The 24,164-nt window shown below is 41.2% G+C and overlaps 1 protein-coding gene across 1 annotated transcript in view; it reads left to right on the top strand.

The window, feature by feature from the left end:
• Positions 1 to 22,225, top strand: part of NAMPT (nicotinamide phosphoribosyltransferase) — a 58,727-nt gene extending 36,502 nt beyond the window's left edge. Inside the window, exons 7-11 of the mRNA XM_024208494.3 lie at positions 1,542 to 1,767; positions 6,800 to 6,919; positions 13,822 to 13,962; positions 14,935 to 15,069; positions 19,335 to 22,225. Of these exons, the coding sequence (XP_024064262.1) occupies positions 1,542 to 1,767; positions 6,800 to 6,919; positions 13,822 to 13,962; positions 14,935 to 15,069; positions 19,335 to 19,448 (736 nt within the window). The 3' untranslated portion in view covers positions 19,449 to 22,225. The remainder of the gene's footprint in view (positions 1 to 1,541; positions 1,768 to 6,799; positions 6,920 to 13,821; positions 13,963 to 14,934; positions 15,070 to 19,334) is intronic.
• Positions 22,226 to 24,164: the final 1,939 nt, after the last annotated feature.

The raw sequence follows: 24,164 nt of genomic DNA, 5'->3' as shown, positions 1-24,164 counted from the left end.
TTTTGACTTTTTTATTTTAGGCTTGGCAGAAGCAACTGTAAATTTAAAGTGCAATTTAAGAAAATATACTAATAGTTGCAGTTCATTGGCATGGTGATGTTAAAGTGAACAGCTTAAGTAGTCCCAGTTGAGATTCTGTTTGGTAAATGCATATTGTGGCCATTCTCTCCAAGCCACTAATGAGTTTGAAGAGGCTCATGCAAGCCACTTCTCAAATCGTTCCAAGTTCTCCAGGATTGGAGTGCTGTCAGTGCTGTGCTTGTAGCTGGCACCTGGCTGTGCATGTTCCCATTATTGCCACAGCTCCTCTTGGAAAAGGAACTTCCTTTTTGCATCTCTTTTCCAACATTGCTGAGGGTGCCTGCGTGGGGAGAGAACCACCAGAGTGGATAAATGCTTTTAGTTTTTAAGTGACAGATTTTATGCTACCAAGAGAAGTTTTTACTAATATAATTTTAGCGCCAAGTGCTGCAAACATATAAGCACGTTGCTTAACTTCAGGCACGAGTAGCCTCATTGTAGTAAATAGGACTATTGATGTAAGTAGTTCTGTACCTAGTTAAGTGTTAGAAGTATTTAAGGCCTTGATACTGCAGAGTTTTACAAAACTGCACAGGTAAAAAATAAGATTCCCATCCAGTATCAGCATTGTAAAAAAAACAACCCAGCATTCATAGGTAAATCCCTTCGCCCTGGCATGCATTACACCCACACCCCCAGCTATGGTGCTCCTGCAGGAGGAGGAGGTGGAGCTGAGCTGCTGCTGAACAGCCAGTTTGTCAGCCTGGAGGTTGAAGGAGCTGGTCCTGAGAGGAAGCCAGGTGCACACCCCCTGCTAGCTAAGTACTTACTATCTTATCCACACTCTAGCAGTAGAGGACTCTGTCCTTACTCCTCCTCCTTCCTGCCTCCCCCGCCCCCAGGCTAGAGTGCTGCTCTCCATTCAGCCTGGTTCCATTGTCTTACAGATGCCTGCTCCCCACTCTGCTGCCTCCACAAGGGCTCTTCCTTCACTCACTTCACCACTATCTCCAAAAGAGGGGACAGGACATAGAACCTCAAGCACCACCACCAGCAAGAGGGATCTCCTCCCTCATATCCTGTACCCAGTTTTGGGAAATCAGCTTGCAGCCAAGTAGAGGGAGATTTTATTTATTCTACCCTACTCTAATCTACAGAATGATTAACCAGCCACCAATTAGGCTTGGTGTCTAGGTTTGGAAATGCAGACAGGCGCCCTCTACAAAGTACTATAGACCTCAGATTGAAGGGGATGGGTGACGTTTGTTGGGTCACTGCCTGAGAAGGATAGTAAGATGCTAAGGCGGAACACTTTTGAGAGATTCCCTTGTAAAACTATTAGTAGCAATACATTGATTCAGCTTCTTTTATAGTTCATATAAACTACTTGAAGATATTTAAAGGACTGGGTCAGTTGGCTTTAGTTATAGAGTACCTTTTACATACAGAAAAATACAAAATGTGTGATTTGGCTGGCTCATGAACTTCAGTCTAATGCAGATCTTCAACTGATTTTCCAGTACCATAACCGCTTGGGGGAAAGACCATGAGAAAGATGCTTTTGAACACATAGTGACGCAGTTTTCTTCAGTGCCTGTATCTGTGGTCAGTGACAGCTATGACATCTACAATGCTTGTGAAAAAATATGGGGTGAGGACTTAAGGCATTTAATTGTATCCAGAAGTCCAAAGGCACCACTGATTATTAGACCAGATTCTGGAAATCCTCTTGACACTGTGTTAAAGGTAATACTTTTGAAATAATTCTTCCAGTGTAGAATTTTGAAATGGCTGTCTAACACATTTGGGAAATTTATTATTGATGATCTAAAACTATTGCTGCACTGGGGTATTTCATGTGTGATAGATCCAAAAATGTCCCTCATTAGCCTTATCTGAGGAAACTCTCTGTTCCACATTCCCATTAGTTTGGTTTTTACTAAGCCAGTTACTCAACTACTTAGAGTTCTTAAAGCCATTTTTGGTCCCTTTTAGAACTCTGCAAAATTAGTCACTGTATATACTGTTCTTCAAGCAGTTATGAAATTCTCAGTTGTGATGCAGAAAGATTCAGATGCATCTGAAAAAGTGGGTTTTTTAACCCACGAAAGCTTATGCCCAAATAAATCTGTTGGTCTTTAAGGTGCCACCGGACTCCTCATTGTTTTTTTAGAAAGATTCTGGGATAATACAACATATATTAGTGTCTCAGCACTTTCCAATAAGAAGTAAAATAGGAGGCTGACTAAGCATTAATCAAATACCAAGCTAAAGTGACATTTCTCACCATTTAAAATAAGCCTGAAAATCCAGAGTCACTTAACATTGAAGCAATAAATTGCACATGCTGCACGTACAAGAAAAGCTCCAAACCCGGTCAGACTTGCAGTTAAACTAGAAACACTTGCTCTTTAACAGTCAAAGGGCCACTTCATCATACAGAACTGTAGAATAAGAACATAAGAATGGCCATACTGGGTCAGACCAAAGGTCCATCTAGCTCAGTATCCTGTCTTCCGACAGTGGCCAATGCCAGGTGCCCCAGAGCGAATGAACAGGTAATCGTCAAGTGATCCATTCCTTGTCGCCCATTCCCAGCTTCTGGCAAACAGAAGCTAGGGACACTATCCTGCCCCATCCTGGCTAATAGCCATTGATGGACCTATCCTCCATGAATTTATCTAGTTCTTTTTTTGAACCCTGTTATAGTCTTGGCCTTCACAATGTCGTCTAGTAATGAGTTCCACAGGTGACTGTGCGTTGTGTGAAGAAATACTTCTTTTTGTTTGTTTTAAACCTGCTGCCTATTAATTTCATTTGGTGACCTCTAGCTCTTGTGTTATGAGGAGTAAATAACACTTCCTTATATACTTTCTCCATACCAGTCATGATTTTATAGACCTCAATCATATTCCCCCCCTTAGTCGTCTCTTTCCAAGCTGAAAAGTCCTAGTCTTATTAATCTCTCCTCATATGGAAGCCGTTCCATACCCCTAATCGTTTTTGTTGCCCTTTTCTAAACCTTTTCCAATTCCAGTATATCTTTTTTGAGATGGGGCGACCACATCTGCACTCAGTATTCAAGATGTGGGCGTACCATGGATTTATATAGAGGCAATATGATATTTTCTGCCTCATTATCTATTCCTTTCTTAATGATTCCCAACATTCTGTTTGCTTTTTTGACTGCTTCTGCACATTGAATGGATGTTTTCCGAGAACTAGCCGCAATGACTCCCAAGATCTTTCTTGAGTGGTAACAGCTAATTTAGACCCCATCATTTTATATGTATAGTTGGGATTGTTTTCCAATGTGCATTTATCAACATTGAATTTCATCTGTCATTTTGTTGCCCAGTCACCCAGTTTTGAGAGCGCCTTTTGTAGCTCTTTGCTGTCTGCCTGGGACTTAACTACCTTGAGAAGTTTTGTATCCTCTGCAAATTTTGCTGCCTCACTGTTTACCCCCTTTTCCAGATCATTTATGTTGAATAGGACTGGACCCAGTACAGACCCCTGGGGAACACCACTATTTACTTCTCTCCTTTCTGAAAACTGACCATTTATTCCTACCCTTTCCTATCTTTTAAGCAGTTACCAATCCATGAGAGGACCTTCCCTCTTATCCCATGACAGCTTATTTTGCTTAAGAGTCTTTGGTGAGGGACCTTGTCAAAGGCTTTCTGAAAATCTAAGTACACTATATCCACTGGATCCCCCTTGTCCACATGCTTGTTGACCCCCTCAAAGAATTCTAGCAGATTGGTGAGGCATGATTTCCCTTTACAAAAACCATGTTGACTCTTCCCCAACAAATTATGTTCATCTATGTGTCTGACAATTTTGTTCTTGACTATAGTTTTAACCAGTTTGCCCGATACTGAAGTCAGGCTTACCGGTGTCTGTACTTGCCGGGATCACCTCTGGAGCCCTTTATAAAAATTGGTGTCACATTAGCTATCCTCCAGTCATTTGATACAGAGGCTGATTTAAATGATAGGTTACAGACAACAGTTAGTAGTTCTTCAATTTCACATTTGAGTTCCTTCAGAACTCTTGGATGAATACCATTTGGTCCTGGTGACTTATTACTGTTTAATTTATCACTTTGTTCCAAAACGTCCTCTAATGACACCTCAATCTGAGACTGTTCCTCAGATTTGTCACCTAAAAAGAATGGCTCGAGTTTGGGAATCTCCCTCACATCCTCAGCCATGAAGACCGATGCAAAGAATTCATTTAGTTTCTCCACAATGGCCTTATCGTCCTTGAGTGCTCCTTTAGCATCTCGATCATCCAGTGGCCCCACTGGTTGTTTAGCAGGCTTCCTACTTCTGATATACCTAAAACATTTTTTGCTATTACTTTTTGAGTCTTTAGCTAGCTGTTCTTCAAATTCTTTTTTGGCCTTCCTAACTGTATTTTTACATTTCATTTGCCAGAGTTTATGCTCCTTTCTATTTTCCTCACTAGGATTTAACTTCCACTTTTTAAAGGATGCCTTTTCGCCTCTCACTGCTTCTTTTACTTTGTTGTTTAGCCACGGTGGCACTTTTTTGGTTCTCTTACTATGTTTTTTTTTTTAATTTGGGGTATACATTTAAGTTGAACCTCTATTATGGTGTCTTTAAAAAGTTTCCATGCAGCTTGCAGGGATTTCACTTTTGGTGCTGTACCTTTTAATTTCTGTTTCAATAAATTCCTCAATTTTCTGTAGGTCCCCTTTCTGAAATTAAATGCTACAGTGTTGGCTGCTGTGGTTTTTTCCCCACCATAGGGATGTTAAATTTAATTATATTATGGTCACTATTACCAAGGGGTCCAGCTATATTCACCTCTTGGACCAGTTCCTTTGCTCCACTTAGGACTAAGTCAAGAATTGCCTCTCTTCTTGTGGGTTACAGGGCTAGCTGCTCCAAGAAGCAGTCATTTAAGGTGTCAATAAACTATCTCTGCCTCCCGTCCTGAGGTGACATGTACCCAGTCAATATGGGATAGTTGAAATCCCCCATTATTATCTTATTTTAGTAGCCTCTCTCATCTCCCTGAGCATTTCACAGTCACTATATCCCGGTCAGGTGGTCAGTAATATATCCCTACTGCTATATTCTTATTAGAGCATGGAATTACTATCCATATAGATTCTATGATAGTTTGGTTCATTTAAGATTTTTACTTCATTTGATTCTACACTTTCTTTCACATATAGTGCCACTCCCCCACCAGCAAGACCTGTTCTGTCCTTCTGATATATTTTGTACATTGGTATTACTGTGTCCCATTGATTATCCTCATTCCACCGAGTTTCTGTAATGCCTATTATATCAATATCCTCATTTAGTATAAAGCACTCCAGTTCACCCATCTTATTATTTATATATCATTTATATATAAGCACTTTAAAAGCTTGACACTTTTTAGCTGTCTGCCATTACATGATGTAATTGAATGGGACTTTTTTTCATTTGACTCTTTCTCATCAGGTCCTACCTGTATTTTTTCATCTTCCATCCTCTCCTCCTTACTTAGGACATAGAGAATCTCCATTAATAGATCCTCCCCTAAAGGATGTCTCTGTCCAAACCACATGCTCCTCTGCACCTGTCAGCTTTTCCCCAGCGCTTAGTTTAAAAACTGCTCTATGACCTTTTTAATTTTAAGTGCCAGCAATCACCTGATTGGAACCAATCCCTCTTGTATAGGCTCCCCCTTTCCCAAAAGTTTCCCCAGTTCCGAATAAATCTAAACCCCTCCTCCGTACACCATCGTCTCATCCATGCATTGAGGCCTTGAAGTTCTGCCTGTCTAACTGGTCCTGCGCATGGAACTGGAAGCACTTCAGAGAGTGCTACCATGGAGGTCCTGGACTTCAATCTCTTACCTAGCAGCCTAAATTTGGCCTTCAGGACCTCTCTCCTATCCTTCCCTATGTCATTGGTACCTACATGTACCATGACCACCGGCTCCTCCCCAACACTACACATAAGTCTATCTAGATGCCTCGAGAGATGCGCAACTTTTACTCCGGGCAGGCAAGTCACCATGTGGTTCTCCTGGTCATTGCATTATGCCACAAAAAAATATAAAGCTATTTAGAACACACATTTGCATGTAGAAAACTTATCATAAAAGCTAACAATCATTCCATTAAAGTAACTCTCGGTGCTATTACACGTTGGCTATCTACTAGGACAAATACAGATTTAACCTGTCTGGGTACTTTTTTCTCTAAGGCAAGTACTACATCACCATAGAGAGATTAAGCAAAGTTCCTTTCTCAGAACCATGAAAAAAGTCAGTGTGGATCAGGATCTAAAATTTGAGTATTGCTAGTTTAAACTGAGACCTCAGACAGCAATCCTTACTCCATGAGGCATATGGTGCTAATGGATCTGAGAAATGTGAAGGGCACATCCACTGTTCGCATTGTGTAAAGTAAAGAAAAGTTTTTAAAAAAGAGAGAGAGTAATATGCTGGGTTGACCTACTGAGGAGAGTCTAGCTGCCAATTTGTGGTTAAGCAGAAAAGTGGGGATTGGGTATGATTAGTCCTCTTTAGCCATGTGACTATACAGACCCTATTGTCTCCTAAGCCATTTTCTTCTAAACCACCCTTTGCACAATGGCTGGAGTATTTAGAGTACAGCATGGCTTTGCTCTGAGCCATGTACTCAAAATGCTAACAAAAATTAATTCTATTAAGTTTAATGGATTTGATGTTTAACTTTGCTAGAGTGGGAGAAGTAGAAACAGAATTGCTTCCATTTTGTTTTCTACAGGTTTTGGAGATCTTAGGAAAGAAGTTCCCTGTTGTAGAAAATGCAAAAGGCTACAAGGTGTTGCCCCCTTATATCAGAGTTATTCAGGGGGATGGTGTGGATATCAACACGCTGCAAGAGGTATGAATTTTCTTAATGTATCAGATGAAATTGGCAGTGTCCTCCTTTAATCTGGAGTCTGTTACAGCTAGTCAGATGTTAATGTTTCTTTACTGACCCTCCCATGTTGAAACTAATTAGGATTAAACTCAGGGCAAAGATCTATCCTTTTATTTGTCTCTAGTGTGCCAGTCATGACTTGCGCTGTGGCAACAGTAGTAATTAACTAGTTTGAATTGTTAGGTTGTAAATTAAATATGTCTGCATTCAAACTTTCAAGGTGTACTTGTGCTTTTTGAAGGAGATACTTTTGAAAGCAAATGCAAAAGTGTCTACAAACCATTGTTAGTATAAAATATGGTGATGGTGGGGGGGCATCTTTAAAAGCCCAGCTAATGAGAATAATTGAGCAATCCATGTTTTATGCAAAATTATACCACAGTAACCTACTGGTGCCCGATAGTCTGATAGATGGACACATAATATCCTACTGTTAAAATTAAAAAGTACAATTTCAGCAAGGTAGAAGCCAAAGTTTCTATTACCTCCTGGAAACTCTAGTGACGAACTTGCTATTGTCTGGTGGAAGGAAGTGCAGAGCAGGATTGGTTAATCTTATTTCTGCACTTCATTAGTTACTTGATGTTAAGAGTCAGGCCATCACAGGATTAATGCCTTTTGCTTTGAAAATGAATACCAGCATTGCTCAGGGCATTCATCGTCTTCACCTTAGTAAATACTGATGCAGTGCTACAAAATAAATTAGGAAATAGTTCAGTGAAACCTCTTAGATATTGAAAGTACGCACAGGAACTCCAGTTCACCAGGTCTGAGCAGCTTTGCATTCTTTTGAATTAAGGACTAGAGAAACTAGACCACAGAAGTGGGAGTAAAGCAGTGGCACACTGGTGGGAGTCGTGCATCTGTTCAGTTTGATAAACCATTTGCATGTATAATCTGAGATCCACGAACATGAACCCAAACAACAAAGCTACGAAGGTGTTTACATGTCACTTTCAAGTCCTCAGAGAGAGGATGATAGTTGGGATATCGAGTAACAGAATTGTTGGTGGGAAGATTGCCTTGTAATAGAAAGCAGCTAACAAACTCGTGCCATGACAGCCCTGGAAAAACAAATCTGATTTTCTTGGTTTGTTTGATGGAGAGAGTGATTTGACGAGAATAGTCTTTCTGTATAATGCACAACTGTGATAACAGCAAGCATGAAATAACTGCATCTGGATATTCTACTCCTGATGGCATTCTGTGCCAAAAAAATAGAAATTCTGCGCACAATATTTCAAAATTCTGCAAGTTTTATTTGTCAAATACATGTGGCGGCTCCAGCATGGCATTGGGGAAGATAGACCACTGGTGCACAGAGGTAGGATATCACTCTGCAGCTTTCCCTCTCTTCTCCCCCCCCCCCCCCCCAGGACATGGCTCAGCAGTGAGGTTGCACCCAACCCTGACACAGCGCAAGGACCGAGCCTGTCCCACAAACACCCCAGGGCCCTACTCCTGTGTGACAGGTGCACCAGGTATGGGAAGGCAGGCTCAGCCCTCAGGATCTAAGTATGGAGGGGCTTAGTGTGGGGGGATCCAGGTGTGGGTTGAGAGGGTTCTGTTTGGGGCAATCTGGATGCACATGGGCTTGTTGGGGAGTTCTGGGTGCAACGGTAATGGGACTCTGCATGGGGGTCCAGGTGAAGGTGATTGGGGCTCAGTAGCGCAGGGTCTGGGTGTTGGGGAGGGGATAGAGTTCAGCGGAGGGGTTGGGTGTGGAGGGGACTCAGTGGGGGGTCCAGATGCTGGGGGAGTGGGGCTCAATGGGGTGTGGGGATCCAGGTGCAGCTGGTTGGGGCTCAGTAGAGTGGGGATCCAGGTGCAGATGGCTCGTCGGGGTGGTCCAGGTGGAGAGGGAGTTCTGAGTGTGTGTGGGGGGTGAGGCTCAACATGAGGGTCTAGGTATGAGGGGGTCTGGATGCATGGGGGTTGTGTGAATGGGGGAGCAGCTCCGCATACAGTGATCCCTCTCCCTGCAGCTAAGGAGCGATGGGTGAGGAGTCTGCAGAGCTTCCTGCAGCCTGGAGAGAAATATGGGGGTGGGTCTGACCCGGCTCCGGATGCTGTGCTGGGGAAGAGGAAGTCCCATCCTCCCCAGCTAGGACTAGCAGGTGAGCCCGGCACAGGGTAGGAGCCACCAGCCAGGTCTTCCCCAGTCCCACCGCTTGCCCCACAGTGATTTACCTCTCTGCTGGCAGCCCTGGACACCCAAAACATACTGCTGGGGAGGGTCGCATGACTGCTCTTGTGGCTTCGCTTTGCTTCCCCGTCAGAGAGTCATTTTTCTGTGGGAAAGCAAAGAAATCTGTGGGGGACATGAATTCTGTGCATGCACAGTGGCGCAGAATCCCCCCCAGGAGTAGTATCCTCTCTTTAATACATAACTACTGAACACTTGGTAACATTGTCTGATTGTTAAACAGAATTCAATTGAGAGTTAGAATATATTGGGCCATATTTATTCCTGGTTTGACTCCATTGACCTCTGATGGGGCTACACCAGCGATTAATTTGGCCCAGTAAATTCAGAGTCTTTCCAGAAGAAAGACAGTGAGATTCTGGTAAGACTTTTCCTTAACCTGACAAAATTCTAGGAGGCGACTAGTATCTAGTTGCCTCCTATCACAAAATCATGACCAGTCTTTAAAATATATATTTATGGAGAAAGAGGGGTGGGACCTTGTTCTTCAGGATATGGAGATTCAGTACTGTGCTGCAAGGTGTAAATAGGACAGGAAAAGTTCTTTCTAATACCTAATGTGAGAGGAAATGGACACAAGGGATAAGTCTGTATTTAAATTACTTTCCTATTCAGATCCCAAAAATGTAGGATATAAAAATATATGTACTAATTTCCCCGCCATGAGCCTTTTAGCAGCATAGCATTACCTGCAAGAACAAAAAGTCATAACACTTGGTATAAGAGAACCAAGTTTATACTTATTTAAAATTGCAAAGGCATTCTTACTCCTGTTGTTTCAATAATCCCAGATCTCCCATGTTGATGTACAGGATATCAATGCTGGGATTGCTTTAAAGAGGCACTTACAAGTATTTTACACGTAGAAATGTAGGTTTCATGTAGAATAAAACATTTTTAAATAGTTTAACATGATCTTATCTGTATATACATATTCATAGTGATTACTTTTAAACTCCTTGAAAGTTAAAACAAACTTTAAACGTTCCACATCAGTGTTGGAATCTCAAATGTAACTACAATGTCATGTACCAGATACAGTACTGTGGTGATGGGCATGCTATGAAAATGCCTAGAATGAGAAATTAACTGATCAGTCTAGTTCACTGTCCAAACTAGATGAAACAAAAACAAAAAAAACAGCAGGAAGAGTGTAAACTGGATTTTTAAAATTCTTTATTTTAGGGGATACTGGTAGCACAGGTAAGGAACCTTCTGTTTGACTTCTTATTTTGATGTTTTCACTTTTAAATCATTGCAATCTGCTAACTGCAAAATATAGTAGACCTTCAAGAGATTATCTTTGAGCATTTAATTTCCAGCCATCTTTAAATTCTCATACTAGAGAATCCTCTAGTTTGGGATTATGACTGATGGACTAACAGTGCCTACAATGGAAATGGTTAGCTCAGCAGTTCTCAAACTGTGGGTCAGGACCCCAGAGTGGGTTGGGACCCCGTTTTAATGGAGTCGCTAGGGCTGGCATTAGACTTGCTGGGGCCTGGGATGAAGCTGGGGCCTGAGCCCCACTGCCTGGGGCCAAAGCCCAAAGGCTTCAGCCCTGGGTGGTGGGGCTCAGGTTACAGGCCCCCAACTGGGGCTGAAGCCCTTGAGCTTTGGCTGGGGCCCCCAGCCCGGGGCCATGGGGCTTGGGCTTTGGCTTTCCCCACTCAGGTGGTGGGGCTTGGGTGGACTCAGGCTTCGGTCCCCCTCCTGGGGCCATGTAGTAATTTTTGTTGTCAGAAGGGGGTCACGTTGCAATGAAGTTTGAGAACCCCTGGGTTAGCTGGTCAAAATCTGGACACCTGAATTGCTTCCTCTGTATGAGCTGGAAAGTACAACACGCCCTCTGTCTTGCTGCCTCCACCACAATGAGAAACTCTTCTGTGTGGCATTGCTCTGGGGAAAGGCTGCAGACCTTTGAGGTTTTTGGTGGAAGTAATTCCTTCCTCTTCTTCTACTTGCTGCTCCTCCTCCTCCTCCTCCTCCTCCTCCTCTCTGGAAGCACCAAATGTGGATCTCAGCAGAAGGGTCATTGGTAGAATCAGAACTTTGCTATAGCATAAGCAAGGGTCATACTATTACCCACACACACACACACAAGGTCATTCTGACCAATGAAGGACCCTCATGATGGGAGTGTGGATGGGTTGAAGCCAACTTTTCATCCAAAGGTGTTTGTTCATCAGCTGAGGTAATCGAGGAATGTGTCCACAGCATAAGAAGGCCCACTGTCCAGGGATGCCATGGACAGAACGGGGTGAAGCATGTGGCTGGATGCTGGTTGAAGGGGACCAACCCTGCAGCTGTGATTTCTTGCCCCACTCTACTACACCAGTCAAGCAGAGCCCAGTTATGCCACTCTGCACTGGTAATGCCTGTTAACCTGGGAGTGTCCCCTCAAAATGACTGGTCCTCCCAGGCAGCTTCATGTTCCTGGATGAGATGTTGCTCATGGCCATCTTCTAACAATTTTTTGGAGGTTGTGCTTGAAGGGAGTCTGCACAAACCGCTCTTCTTCCTACCCCTTCCTTGTCTCCTTCAGTTATTCCAGAGGCTCTTGGAGAATCTCCCTCATTCAGACCCAATTAACAACTCTGAATCATTTGTCCTCCTCGGGTTCCCCTTCTACAAATGGCTTCTAGGAAAGCCTCTAATCCACCAAGGAAGGAGACTCCCTTCCTGCTCATACTCCTCTCTAGGAAGTAGTGTCCAAATCAGAATCCCCTAGTCATTGGCACCAGAGGATGTGAAGTTCATTGCTAAAAATCATATTGGTTTTAAATGTATAGAAGAGAAATTTTCAGGATCCCTCAAGATTCCGTTAAATTGAAGTACTACAGGGAGGTCTGACATTCCTTTCTCCTTGTCGGGTTGAGGAATCGGTATATGCTGGAACGGAGGCAGGGGAAATTCTCTAAAGAGATGTGTGTGTTAGAGGGAGATGTTGCCCCTAAAGACCTGGTGGGAAGAAGTCTGGAGCATAACCTTGAGAAGTTGTATCTCAGCTGCTGTGCTGTGTGCTGCCTTTTCCTATACCATTACCTGTTGGCTTCCCTGTCATGGCTTTAGGCCTTAAACATATCCTGTAAGAGTAAGTCTAGAACTTTAGTGCTCCTCTATGTGGATGGTCCACTTCTAAATTGAGGCCATGTCTACACTACAAACTCATGTTGATTCAAGTTACGTCAGCATACAGCCGCCGCAGTTAGTACGTTGCTTGTGCACGTGCGTAGTTGGCTCCTTGTGTCAGTGGTGTGCATACTCACCAGGAGCACTTGTGTCGATGCAGAATGTGGTGTATCATGGGTAGGTATCCCACTGTGCAACTCGCCACCTTCCAGTGCACTGTCTCTTGGGAATTTTGGCAATGCATGATGGAGCTGAAACGAGTTGGGCAGGGGTGACTAGGAGCATGGGGTCAGCTTCCCAGAATGCATTATTCTCCATCCCATAATTTCATCGGTGTCCCATAATTTTTGCGCCGCCTTTTCAAAATCCCACAAATCCACATGGGCATCCTTGGTTTTGGCCATCTCTGATAGAAACCTGGAGCCTGCACAGCTCTGTACTGTTGTCATGAATGTTGCAAGCACGGGGCACACCATCCTGCAGTATTTGCAGAGTCAGAAGCAGTGACTGGTGGGATCGATCTCCTTGTCATGCAGGTTTGGGATGATGAGCCATAACAGAAGAATCCTCTCATCTGGGACTTTCGCACTCTGGTTAGTAGTATGTTTATAGGTGACTCCAAGCACTGGAAGTTTCTTGACCTGGGTTGTGACATGCTTTCCAAGCTCATATAGGGGAGCAGTTCAGGAAAACAGATCTTTGACCAATCAGCTTCTCTGGCCATTGTGGGTAGGGCTAATACATCAATCATGACTCTGGACTAGAGGATTCTTGTGTTATGAGAAGGCATATTTATGGCAAGTTTTTAAATTGTCTGTTGATGGGATTGCATTTAACTTTTTTTCTGATAACTCTCAGAAAAGATGCCAAACAAGAATCGCTCAAGATCTTTGGTTGAAGAAGAGGGTAAAACGAATGCTCTACCACTTGAATATCATCCTAGAAATCTCTAATACAACTAATTCTAGGCTGCATATCCTTAGGAAGAATTGCTCTATTGTAGTTCTGGGTAGAGGCAAGCAAAGCCCCTCTCTTGGTGTTTGTGGGTGAAATGATCACTTTGTTTCAGAACACATTCTATAACTTGAGCATCTGTGAAATCTAGAGTTGGCCCACAATTTTGACAACCATCAGAAGGCTCTTGAATGCCACCATGAAGGATTAAGTTTGGGCAAATAAATAATATGCTTTAGGGCTCTGTGGCTGGGTGTTGCATTACTGTACTACTCTTGTCTTGGGAAGGGAGGGGGTGGTGTTTTATATTGCATGTTACAGTGCAGATAACAGTTCTCCAGCAGTACAATTTTATAATTATCTCAAGCTAAAGTATCAATTAAAAATTCAAACAGCATGCCAAGTATTGACAATATTTTACATATATCTTCTTGAACCTGAATGCTAGCTGGCTTAATTGTCTGTAAAAGAGCATCTTCTCAAAATATGCAATAACAAATTATGGAAAATGGCACTTATCAGCCCAGCTCTTAAAATACATTCCTTTATCACTGTTTCTTTTTCTTATCAGATTGTGGAGGGAATGAAGAAGAATAAATGGAGTATTGAAAATGTTTCCTTTGGATCTGGTGGAGCTTTGCTGCAGAAATTAACAAGGGATCTCTTGAATTGTTCCTTCAAATGCAGTTATGTGGTGACCAATGGCCTTGGGGTATGACCTCTAATTTTTTCACTCATTTTATCACATATGAACTCCGAGTTATGGACAGGGGCAGCTCTATGCATTTTGCCGCCCCAAGCACGGCAGTGAGGCAGGCTTCGGCGGCATGCCTGCGGGAGGTCCGCTGGTAACGTGGATTCGGCGGCATGCCTGCGGGAGGTCCATCGGTCCCGCACCTTCAGCGTACTCGCTGCCGAAGCTACGGGACCAGCAGACCTCCTGCAGGCATGCTGCCGAAGGCAGCCTGACTGCCGCCCTCACGGTGACCGGCAGGCTGCACCCCGCGGCTTGCCGCCCCAGGCACGTGCTTGGTGCGCTGGTGCCTGGAGCCGCCCCTGGTTATGGACATCTTGGGAATGGAGATTGTCCATAACTCTGAAAGGTTCGTAACGCCGAACAAAACGCCGCTCTGGCTCCAGCAGTTCACGCTCCGGGCCAGGTTCCAGATGCAGCTAGGCAGCTTCTTTCTGGGGAAGCTTGTCCCACTCCCGATTGGCCGAGGGAGGGGAGGTGAAAACAACACCCAAGGCTTACAGGAAAGCATTGCAGATCCCAGTGCTGCTCCTGCTCCAGCTGCTTTCGGCTGGCAGCAGGGGCTCACAGCTTTGCCTGCGACTCACAGCATCTTCAACTCCTAGCTGTAAGTGGATGCCTCGCGCATGGTGGTGGGGACAGGGACAGGTTGCCCACATGTCCCCACCTTTAACATGCAATACAGGCACAGTACAGTATTTGCTTTTTTGTTGTTGTTGTTGTCGTCTCCGCTTTTCCTGATTGGTTACTTCCGGTTTCACGTGGGGTCCGGTTGACCAGTCAGTCTGTAATTCTGGTGTTTGTATCTGAGGTTTTACTGTATTTGTATTGCTTCATATTTCAATCACGTTAGCACCATCTGCATGATGTGCATGAGCACTCATTTGAATATCTCTTTTTATACTAACTTCTTCTCACTTTGATTTCCAGGTGAATGTCTTTAAGGATCCAGTAGCGGATCCTAACAAAAGGTCAAAGAAAGGTCGACTCTCTTTACATAGGACACCCAATGGAGATTTTGTTACATTAGAGGAAGGCAAGGGGGATCTTGAAGAATATGGTCATGTATGTATTCTGACTTATCACTTCACCAGAAGTAGATGTCTTCATTCCCAGTGCTAACCCAAACTGAGAGAAAGTAGCTTAGATAGTTAAGCTTGTTTTTGAGATTTGTTTTCAGCCTTCTTTATATTTGACCAATAACCTCTATCAAATAATCTCAGAAGCTCCATCTATAGCAAATTCAGTATAAACAGCATTGTAGTTATCACTTAGTTTTACTCTCTAGTATTTTCAGTTGGGATTATAGGAAAGTAATGGGAAAAATTGTCTGCCTTTTTCCAGATCTGAACAGTCTGTTGATGAAATGTAGAATGTTCTTACAGTGCAACCTCTGTAATACTCCCTCAATATTTAAATATCTTTTGTCAACTGGAGTCTTTTTAAATGGATTTTTAAAAATCCATTTTCTGGTAAAGAACCCTTTAGAGAGCATGTCCTCGTTTATTTCCTTTTTAAAAAATTAAGGTTTTCTGGTATGTTCATAAAAGCCAAGCTGCTGTTCTTGTCCTGTTCTCAAACCATTTTTAGCTCCATTCTGTCTACGATGCCATATCTGCAGTGTGTGGCATTATATACTGTATCGCTGAGCATAGCCTTCAAAACTGCATTAAAGTCGTCTACAAATTTAAACTCAAAACTTTAATTGTGCCATAAACTTTGATTAATCCCTTGACACTGTACTCTGGAGGCCACAGAATATCTCAGTAAATGCATCTTATTTCACTGATTTCCTCCCCCACCCCCGCCCCCTTTACAACAGATATCCAGTGTGTTCTCTTCAAGATGTACCTGGGACGTCAATGACCAGTTTTACCAGTAGGATGACTGCAGACCTCCTCAGTGAATTGATCTGAATCACTGAGCATTAGCACACTCCTCCGAGATATTTTGGAGGCAAAAGGGGCTGGGGGGGATGTTTTCAACCTCTCTCAACATAAGGACTCTTCTCATCTTCCAATTTTCAAAATGATCCCATCCCCAGTAGGGTGTTGTACACCTGCACTAACTTGCACCCACCCACTCTTTATCTTCCCACTTCAGCACCCCAGTATCTGCTTTTCCCTTCCTGCCTCTTATCTAATTTGAGGGGAGGAGGCAGGATCCAGCTGTAGGGAGAAGCGGGGTACATTAGAAGGCCCCCCCTAGCAGAGAGCGTAGGGCTGTTGCTCATACAGCCACATTCCCCCCCCCCCCCGTTTCCAGCACATCACACCCTTAGTAGCCCCAAATAACCAAGGAAATTGGCCAGATGCCAAGTAACACCTGAGAACTGCCTAACTTGCTATGGGTTAAATGTTACATTATTGATGATTATGCTAATTATGGTTTAGTGTTGAATTTTTAAAAGCACTTGGCGTAGGCCTAATTCTGTTCATATTGAAATCTGAGATAAAACTTCCTTTAACTTCAGAGGGAGGAGAATTAGGCCCACTCTGAGCACTTAAAAAAAATACCACCCTTAGAGACTTCCAGACAAGGATTTATAAACTAGCTTTGCAATGCTTCTTCCAGTTGGTATTTCTCCACTTTTCAGATGTAGGAAAGCAGAAATTAAATGACTTGCCCAAAGTGTTGAGCTAAATCTGGGGCAAATCAGAGAGTAAATCCAGCACTCCTGGCTTCTAGCCATTTCATTGCACTGCATGTATTCATAATACTTGATGAGGATTTAAAAGTTCACTGCCTTTTGGAACGCTGAGTCATGTTCAGATAGACACTAAACAACATTTGGGTGCAAGAGGTGAGAACAGGTAGCTGTAGTTGATCAGTAGTGGCAGGCTCAGTAGATTTGAAGGAGAGGAAGGAGGAGACTTAGTGGATAGGCCAAGAGAAGCAGTTTCAAATGTAGAGTGCAGCAAAGAGGGGAGATACAAAGTCGATAGGATATGAGTTGAATGCAGGACGAAACAACTACTGAGAGCTCTGCATTGGCTTGACATTTAATATGGGCTCCTGAATTTGGTGTAGAAGGGATATATGTGGGGGCTGTGATATGCGTGCTAAGAGAGGAAATATTTGGTTGCCGTGTTTTAAATTGGAGAGCGAGGTGGTGAGAGATGTGTATGCTATCAGCTTTTGCCCAGGCTTTCTGAATTGCCACAGTGCTTGGTTGGCAAAGAAACATCAGATTATTGGATTTTGATTTCTTACTGAGGAAAGGACTTTTTCTTGGAGGGGGAGTGACCATTCCTGCCTTTGCAGCCGCTTCACCCAGTAGCCACTTTCTTCTCAGTGTTAACCCTACAGTTACTAGACATGTTACGCTTGGTGCAGGTGATCACAACAGGCACTAGCGCATTCTAAAGAAAACCTTTACAGGCAGTTGTGTACAAATACTAGGGGCCCTTATAAAGAGATCAAATGTATGAATTGTCAGCAGCATATGGCAGCTGGCAGGACAGTACAATGGCAGGGCAGTTTTTGGGGAGGAAGAGTCGGGGAGATTGCAGAAGTCATGCAATCCTTTGGTCTTTTTGGATCAATTAACTGTCTTCAGATAAAGAGTGGCTGTATACAGGAAATTTCCTAAGTAGTATTTATGCACAGATTTTTAGAATCTTTATTCTCCAGGTTACACTAACATGCAAGTGAGGATAGAGAGGAAGGAGGTGACTTAGTGGATAGGCCAAGAGAATAACACCTCTTCACTGCAGAACAGTTTGTCATAGAAGCTGCCTGATGTATCTTGAAAGAGAAAGGTGCAGTCATATAGACTTGCCTGTTCGCAAGCAAGGAAGGCACATATATCACTTTTGCCTTTAGATTTCTCAAACAGATCTATAATTTCAAGGACTGTCGATTAATTGCGATTAATTGCAGTGTTAAACAATAGAATACCAATTGAAATGTATTACATATTTTGGATGTTTTTCTACATTTTCATATATATTGTATTCTGTGTTGTAATTGAAATCAAAGTGTATATTATTTTTTTATTACAAATATTTGCACTGTAAAAATGATAAAAGAAATAGTATTTTTCAATTCACCTCATACAAGTACAGTAGTGCAATCTTTTTGTCGTGAAAGTGCATAGAACTGTACTCAAAAACAAAACAATGTAAAACTTCAGAGCCTACAAGGACACTCAGTCCTACTTCTTGTTTAGCCAATCGCTAAGACAAACAAGTTTGTTTACATTTACAGGAGATAATGCTGCCCTCTTCTTATTTACAGTGTCACCTGAAAGTGAGAACGGGTATTTGCATGGCACTTTTGTAGGAGGTGGTATATTTTGGTAACCCTTTGAGCCCCACAGAGTAACACACTTGTCCATCCTAGCTTTCAATCATAGGAGGTAGGCCTTATCACAACACAATTTAGGACCCCCAAAGCTTTGAGTCTGTTCAAAATCAGGCAAAATATGGTCCTCCATCTCTAGCAAGTACAATGGGTAAGGAGGAAAGATTTTCTGCCTACTGTGTTGAAGTGGCTTATTCATTAATGTCACTAGATGGAAGCTGAATACAAAATACTCTCTGCTCCCCAGGCCTGGTTGACTAAAATTGCAGGTCCATGTGATGGGATGTGTTGTTCACATTAACACTCTATACAGAGTTGGCTTTTGTTACACTTCTAACTTACAGCTTGTGTCTTTGGTGATGCTCTGTTTAATACGAGGATATATGCAAAGGAGATTTCTGCGAGATGCTGCAAACAGCTTTTCCAATAGCCATTCCAGAGGGGAAAAATGTTTTGGTCTCTCTGCACACTGAGGGAAGTGAATGTCAGATCGCACCCTTAGTTCTAATATCAGAATTACACTCGGGTGTTGGTCAAGTGAGCTTCACCTTCCCTATTAATTGCTCTAGCAGTGTGTATAAAATATTTTCCCCACTCTTAGTTTATGTGCTTTCCACAGTGGCCTGGCACAAGAGGTTGATGTTTTTAATTTATTTTGAGACTGTATATACTAATTCTTTGTACTATAAACTACTACACATGCATAATATGGCTGAAATATTTATAAGATTTTAATAATGTTAGAATGATAGTGTTACAAATAGAAACACAAAAGTTAGTCTCTTAGCAACTAAGGTCCCAATCTCACAAACACTTTATGTGGGTGCTCATTTTTACATATATATCAGTAAGTCACATTGATGTCTACAGGGCTACTCATATATAAAGTTGAGCAGTGCATACGTGTTTGCAGGATCATATAGAAGTTTACATCTGACAGTGTAACTAGTATACATGTGTGTTCAGCATTTCTTCTTGAAAGATCTTATTTCACATTCACTGAAACAAAGTGGTATCTGTTACAGGATCTCCTTCATACGGTCTTCAAGAACGGAAAGGTAATGAAGTCTTACTCGTTTGACGAAGTAAGGAGAAATGCCAGACTGAAGGACAATGAACTAGAAGTGGCACCTCATTAAGTTTAATTCCATGTCTCTCTGTGTAATGAGTATGTACTGCATAGCTGACGAGTTTGTTGTACAGATCTGTGTGTTTGTGTTTTATGATACATTATAGCCAAATTATTTGTTGGTTTATGGACATACTACCTTTTTTCTTTCCTTTTTTGCACCAGTCTTTAGAAAAGATGAAATTAGGAAATGGTACTTAAAATGTAAAATCTATTTAATGCTGAAGTGTGCTTTTTAGGGCCCTTTGCCAGTAGTGATTCAATCTGGTATTGATCTTTTCACAAATGAGACAGAGCAGAGAAACATTTTTATATGGAATAGAATATCACAAAATGGATTTACATAAAATTATCATGATTACTTTGTTTATATTTAACTTGTATTTTTGTACAAACAAGATTGTGTAAAATATATTTAAAGTTTCAATAATTAAGTCTTTCCAACTTTTCATGATTTTTATGAGCACAGACTTTCAAGAAAATATTTTGGAGGAAAAATCATTGCCTTTTGTCCATTAATCAGCAAATAAAAATGGCCTTAACGTTTCTTGTGACATTGTACCATTTTGAAGGTTAAATCAGGACTTGTACCTACTTAAGACCCATAGAATTGCTGACCTCATTGTTCCTTGTAGTTATCTGTAGTAGTCATTCTACATTAAAGAAAATTACTGTTCTTGCTGGAATCTTTAGGTACTATAAGCGTATAGGCCTAGCTAGCAGTGTATGGTATGTAAATGGAATGCCAAATTTGAAAGAATTCTCTACTGCAACTTGTCTCTTGTCAAGTATAGTCCACTTGGCATATGCACCTCAATATTTTAAGAGTAAAGTTTTTAAGAGATATCCTCTTCCACTACAGAATATACGTGTAAAATACTGATAAATATGGAAGCGGTGTATTTTAAAGTAATTATACTTCTGGGTTTATTTTTCATATATTGTAAGTGACATGACTTTAAAGTGAAATACTGGACTGGGTAGTGCACTTTTTTACTTTTTGTATTTTTTTTCATTGATTTGCCTTTTATCAGACTGGATGTTAAATTGTATAAATATGTTTAACTATTTTTTGTTAAACAACTTTAATAAAATATTATGCTAGACAAACTTCTTTTACATGAATCCCCCCAGGGGGGACATGATACAGAGGGATAATTGTGAAAACAAAATATATGAAAGGTACTTTTTAGTCAGCTGTGCTTGATTTTATTCACTCTCTGCATATGCTTGCTTGAATACCTGCTGGAGGACAAAGCTGTCAGTGATTTTGTTTGACAAACCATAGCAAGTTTTCAGATGTTTGACTGTACTGTAGGGTGGCTCTTATGAGAAAATGAATCCCTCCTTTTTTAGAAAAGCAATGGTTTCTGTAACGTTATCTATGCTAAAGAGTAACTAAGTCACTGACCATTGTACAGGTGTTGCATTTTGGTTCTGGCTGTAATGTATTAGCAAGTGATGTTACAGGGCAAATGGTTTAGAAGAGATCAAACAATTTAGACCAACCACAAATAATACAAAACATACTTTTATTTGAAGGAAGCTTAAAAAGCCATACTTTATTGTTCTTACTGTCACACCAAAAAGGGCCACATCAAAGAGCTTGTAATGTTTCCGGGATGTTTCCGGGATATGAAGTTAAAACACTTAAGCCCAGTCGCAATAGTTTGTTTTATTTGTTTAAAAAATTTTTTCACTCTTACTGTATGTGATTATACACTTCGGTGATGTATCGTTTCAAAAAGTAGAGTTTTAGTAAGATGATAAACACTGACCTTTCACACCTGGATCTGCATTCTATTGCAGTTACCCATATTGTTCATATTTGGTCAGGAAAGATTTTAACTCCAGAGATAGAATTAGTAACAGTTAAATAGAATAGAGACTTTCACTCCTCCATATGATATGTATTAGAGAATTTTATGATGTATGGTTTAAAAAAAAAAACTGCTTTCATCCTGTACCAATAAAGATTTTGATAACTATTGACTACCCATAACTGATATTTTTGTAATTAAAAGCTGGGGATATGCTGTGAAAGCACTGTTTTCTTTTTGTCTGCCATGAAGTACACAAGTGACTGTTTGATATTATATCTAGATTTCAGTTTATTTGGGACTTTTCTATGAATTCCCTAAGCTGTGCATGTCACTTTCAGAAAGTCGTGTCATTCATTTTAAAATAATGTTAGTACTTTAATCACCTGGTGCTAGTCAATCCTCAACTCTTGCCACCAAGTGATTGGCAGTTGACATCCCAGACACCAAAGGGTTGATAGTGATGTCAGATATAACCTATTACCGTGCTTGAACCTTACAATATCGTAATTCTTCCATACTGAAGCAAACAGCATGTTTGGGTTTGCTTTAAATAATTAGATTTGTAGCCATTGAGATTTTAATTATCCCCATTTAATTATAGTACAGTGTTTGTATTTAAAAATAGGAGTTGGACGTTTTGTGTTAATACTCTAAATAATTTATTTGTAACCAGTATTTAGCATAAGAAATGGATTTTATGACTATTTTTTCCTGAGATGCATGGCTATGAAACTGATGCTAAATCTTTTTGTAACAAGATCCATCTTAGAAGATCTGAGGAGAAAATAGAAAAGTATTTATTGTTTTATTTGCCAAAATTCAAAACGTAAAGTTTAAACCATTTTTCTAGTTTTACATTCCTCCTTAACTTGTTTAGTGGAGAGTAAATATTCTTCACTTAAATCCTATGTTAAATGTACTCAACATCAAATACAAATATGTAATAAAATGGAAATAAAGTTTAGTTCTGGTAGTGAAACACTAATATCCTTTTGACTTTGTTTTAAACCTGTGATGTTGGACATCAGATTTCTTCCACGTGCACCCATTGCCAGCAGTTTGGACAGAATGAAATTGAGGTGCCATGATAATCCGCTATATAGGATAACCATACAAAGTGAACAGTTTACATAAGTGATACTCAAACTGAGGCTCACAAGCCACAAGTGGCTCTTTAATGCATCTTCTGCAGTTCTTTGCAGAACATGATATTAAAACGGTGTGATTTTAATTATTAACCAATCAGGATGCTTTTACTACGTTATTAACCAATTGTAATTGATAAAATAATACTTGGTCAGTCATTTTGCTGTGAGGATTGTATATATAATATATCTAAATAGTAAATGAAACCATGAATTTGCAGTACTCTGGCTCTTTTGGGTAATGTTTATAACTAATTTGGCTCATGAACCGCTGAAGTCTGAGTATCACTAGTTTACATTTCTGTATTACACTTTAAAACACATTCTGGAAGGAGGTGGGGCGGGTTACATGCATCCCATGTTTGTTACAGGACTTGAGCAAATCCCTACTGTAGCACCTTATTCCACGTATAGGTTTTATATGTACAGTACTTGAACCTGGACCACTCTTCCATGATCTTGATATACAGCCGCCAGAACACTAGGTATAAAAACCCCAAGGGCTTATCACCCTTAATATTTCACACAATTCTGAGTCAAGTGAATGTCCTCTCCTTGGGACTTGACAGTTTCAGAATAAAGCTGCTGAAAAGCTTGTTCAGAAGCACATTAACCATCCCCATCAAAAATGTAATGTAAATGCTTATGGGGCAAAATGCTTATTGCCAGACCCCTAAATTAAATGCGTTAAGTATAACTTTTTCATAAAAATGAAAGAAAATGTCACTGGAATCCCCTGTGCCCTACCTGCAGAAGCTTAAAGAACTGGTGCGCATGCCCTAGGATTACAAGCTCTCTTAATGAGGCTGTACAGAATTTTGAAAAGGGGCAGCCCTGATCTTAGTGACTTCTCTGGCCTACAGTAACGGGCCGCTTATGGTTAGACATTTCAGTCTTATGAGCATGGTTTCTCAAAAGAATATATGTACTATGTACTGTAGCTAGGACCATACAGCTGACTGTCTTAGTAAGCTAGTTAAGCCATCCCAATACAATGCTCCAGGCTTCTGATTCCATGATAGTCCCATTTTATGTGAGTTAAGTTATTACTTGTTCCCAGATATGTAAAATGTTCTTTGTGTTGTGTCCTCATAGAGTAGCTTGTGATTCACTGTATGAAGGAGACTGTCAGAAAACTTCTAACCTAAAATAGCCCTAAAAATGGATGTGCTTTTTCCCTGTCCCCCAGTTCTGACATAAAATATAAAATAGTACCTAGATTGAGCTGCTTACGGTAGGAACCTTGTCTGTTTGTCAAAGTGTCCATTACATACTATATTAATGATTAAGAATAATAGTGTCATACATGCCTGGGGTATAAATGGTAGCAAAAATCAGCTGAGTCACTCTATTTCTGATTTATACCCTCCCTTTTATTGGGAGGAGGTAATAAGTGGAGTGGGTCAGTTGAATTATAGGGGCATTAAACCAATTTTAAAGTAAAGCTATAAAGAGCATAATGAATATACAGTTTAAGAATTAAGATGGTTGGCTGGTTTGTTTTTCTAGCCCCTGTGTTTTTATGAGCCCTGCAGCGCCAGAAAGGCTCATGTACATTTATATACAGTTGCAACAGTGACTTAAGAACCAAAACTAGACCCCAGAGCCTGCAGATTGGAGCACTTCATGGCTTCAGTGCTATAGCAACAAGAGGTCACCTCTTCAGTGTATGACTCGAGCCAGGTGCATTTTTCCAAGAGGAGCAAGGCTGATGCGAAGTCAGCTATGGAAGCTCCTGCAGAAATGGGATGGCTCAGC

This window comes from Terrapene carolina, unplaced genomic scaffold (assembly GCF_002925995.2).
Source record: "Terrapene carolina triunguis isolate 2854851 unplaced genomic scaffold, T_m_triunguis-2.0 Scaffold68, whole genome shotgun sequence".
In the NCBI taxonomy this organism is placed as follows: Eukaryota; Metazoa; Chordata; order Testudines; family Emydidae; genus Terrapene; species Terrapene triunguis.
This window is presented reverse-complemented; position numbering and strand designations above follow the sequence as displayed.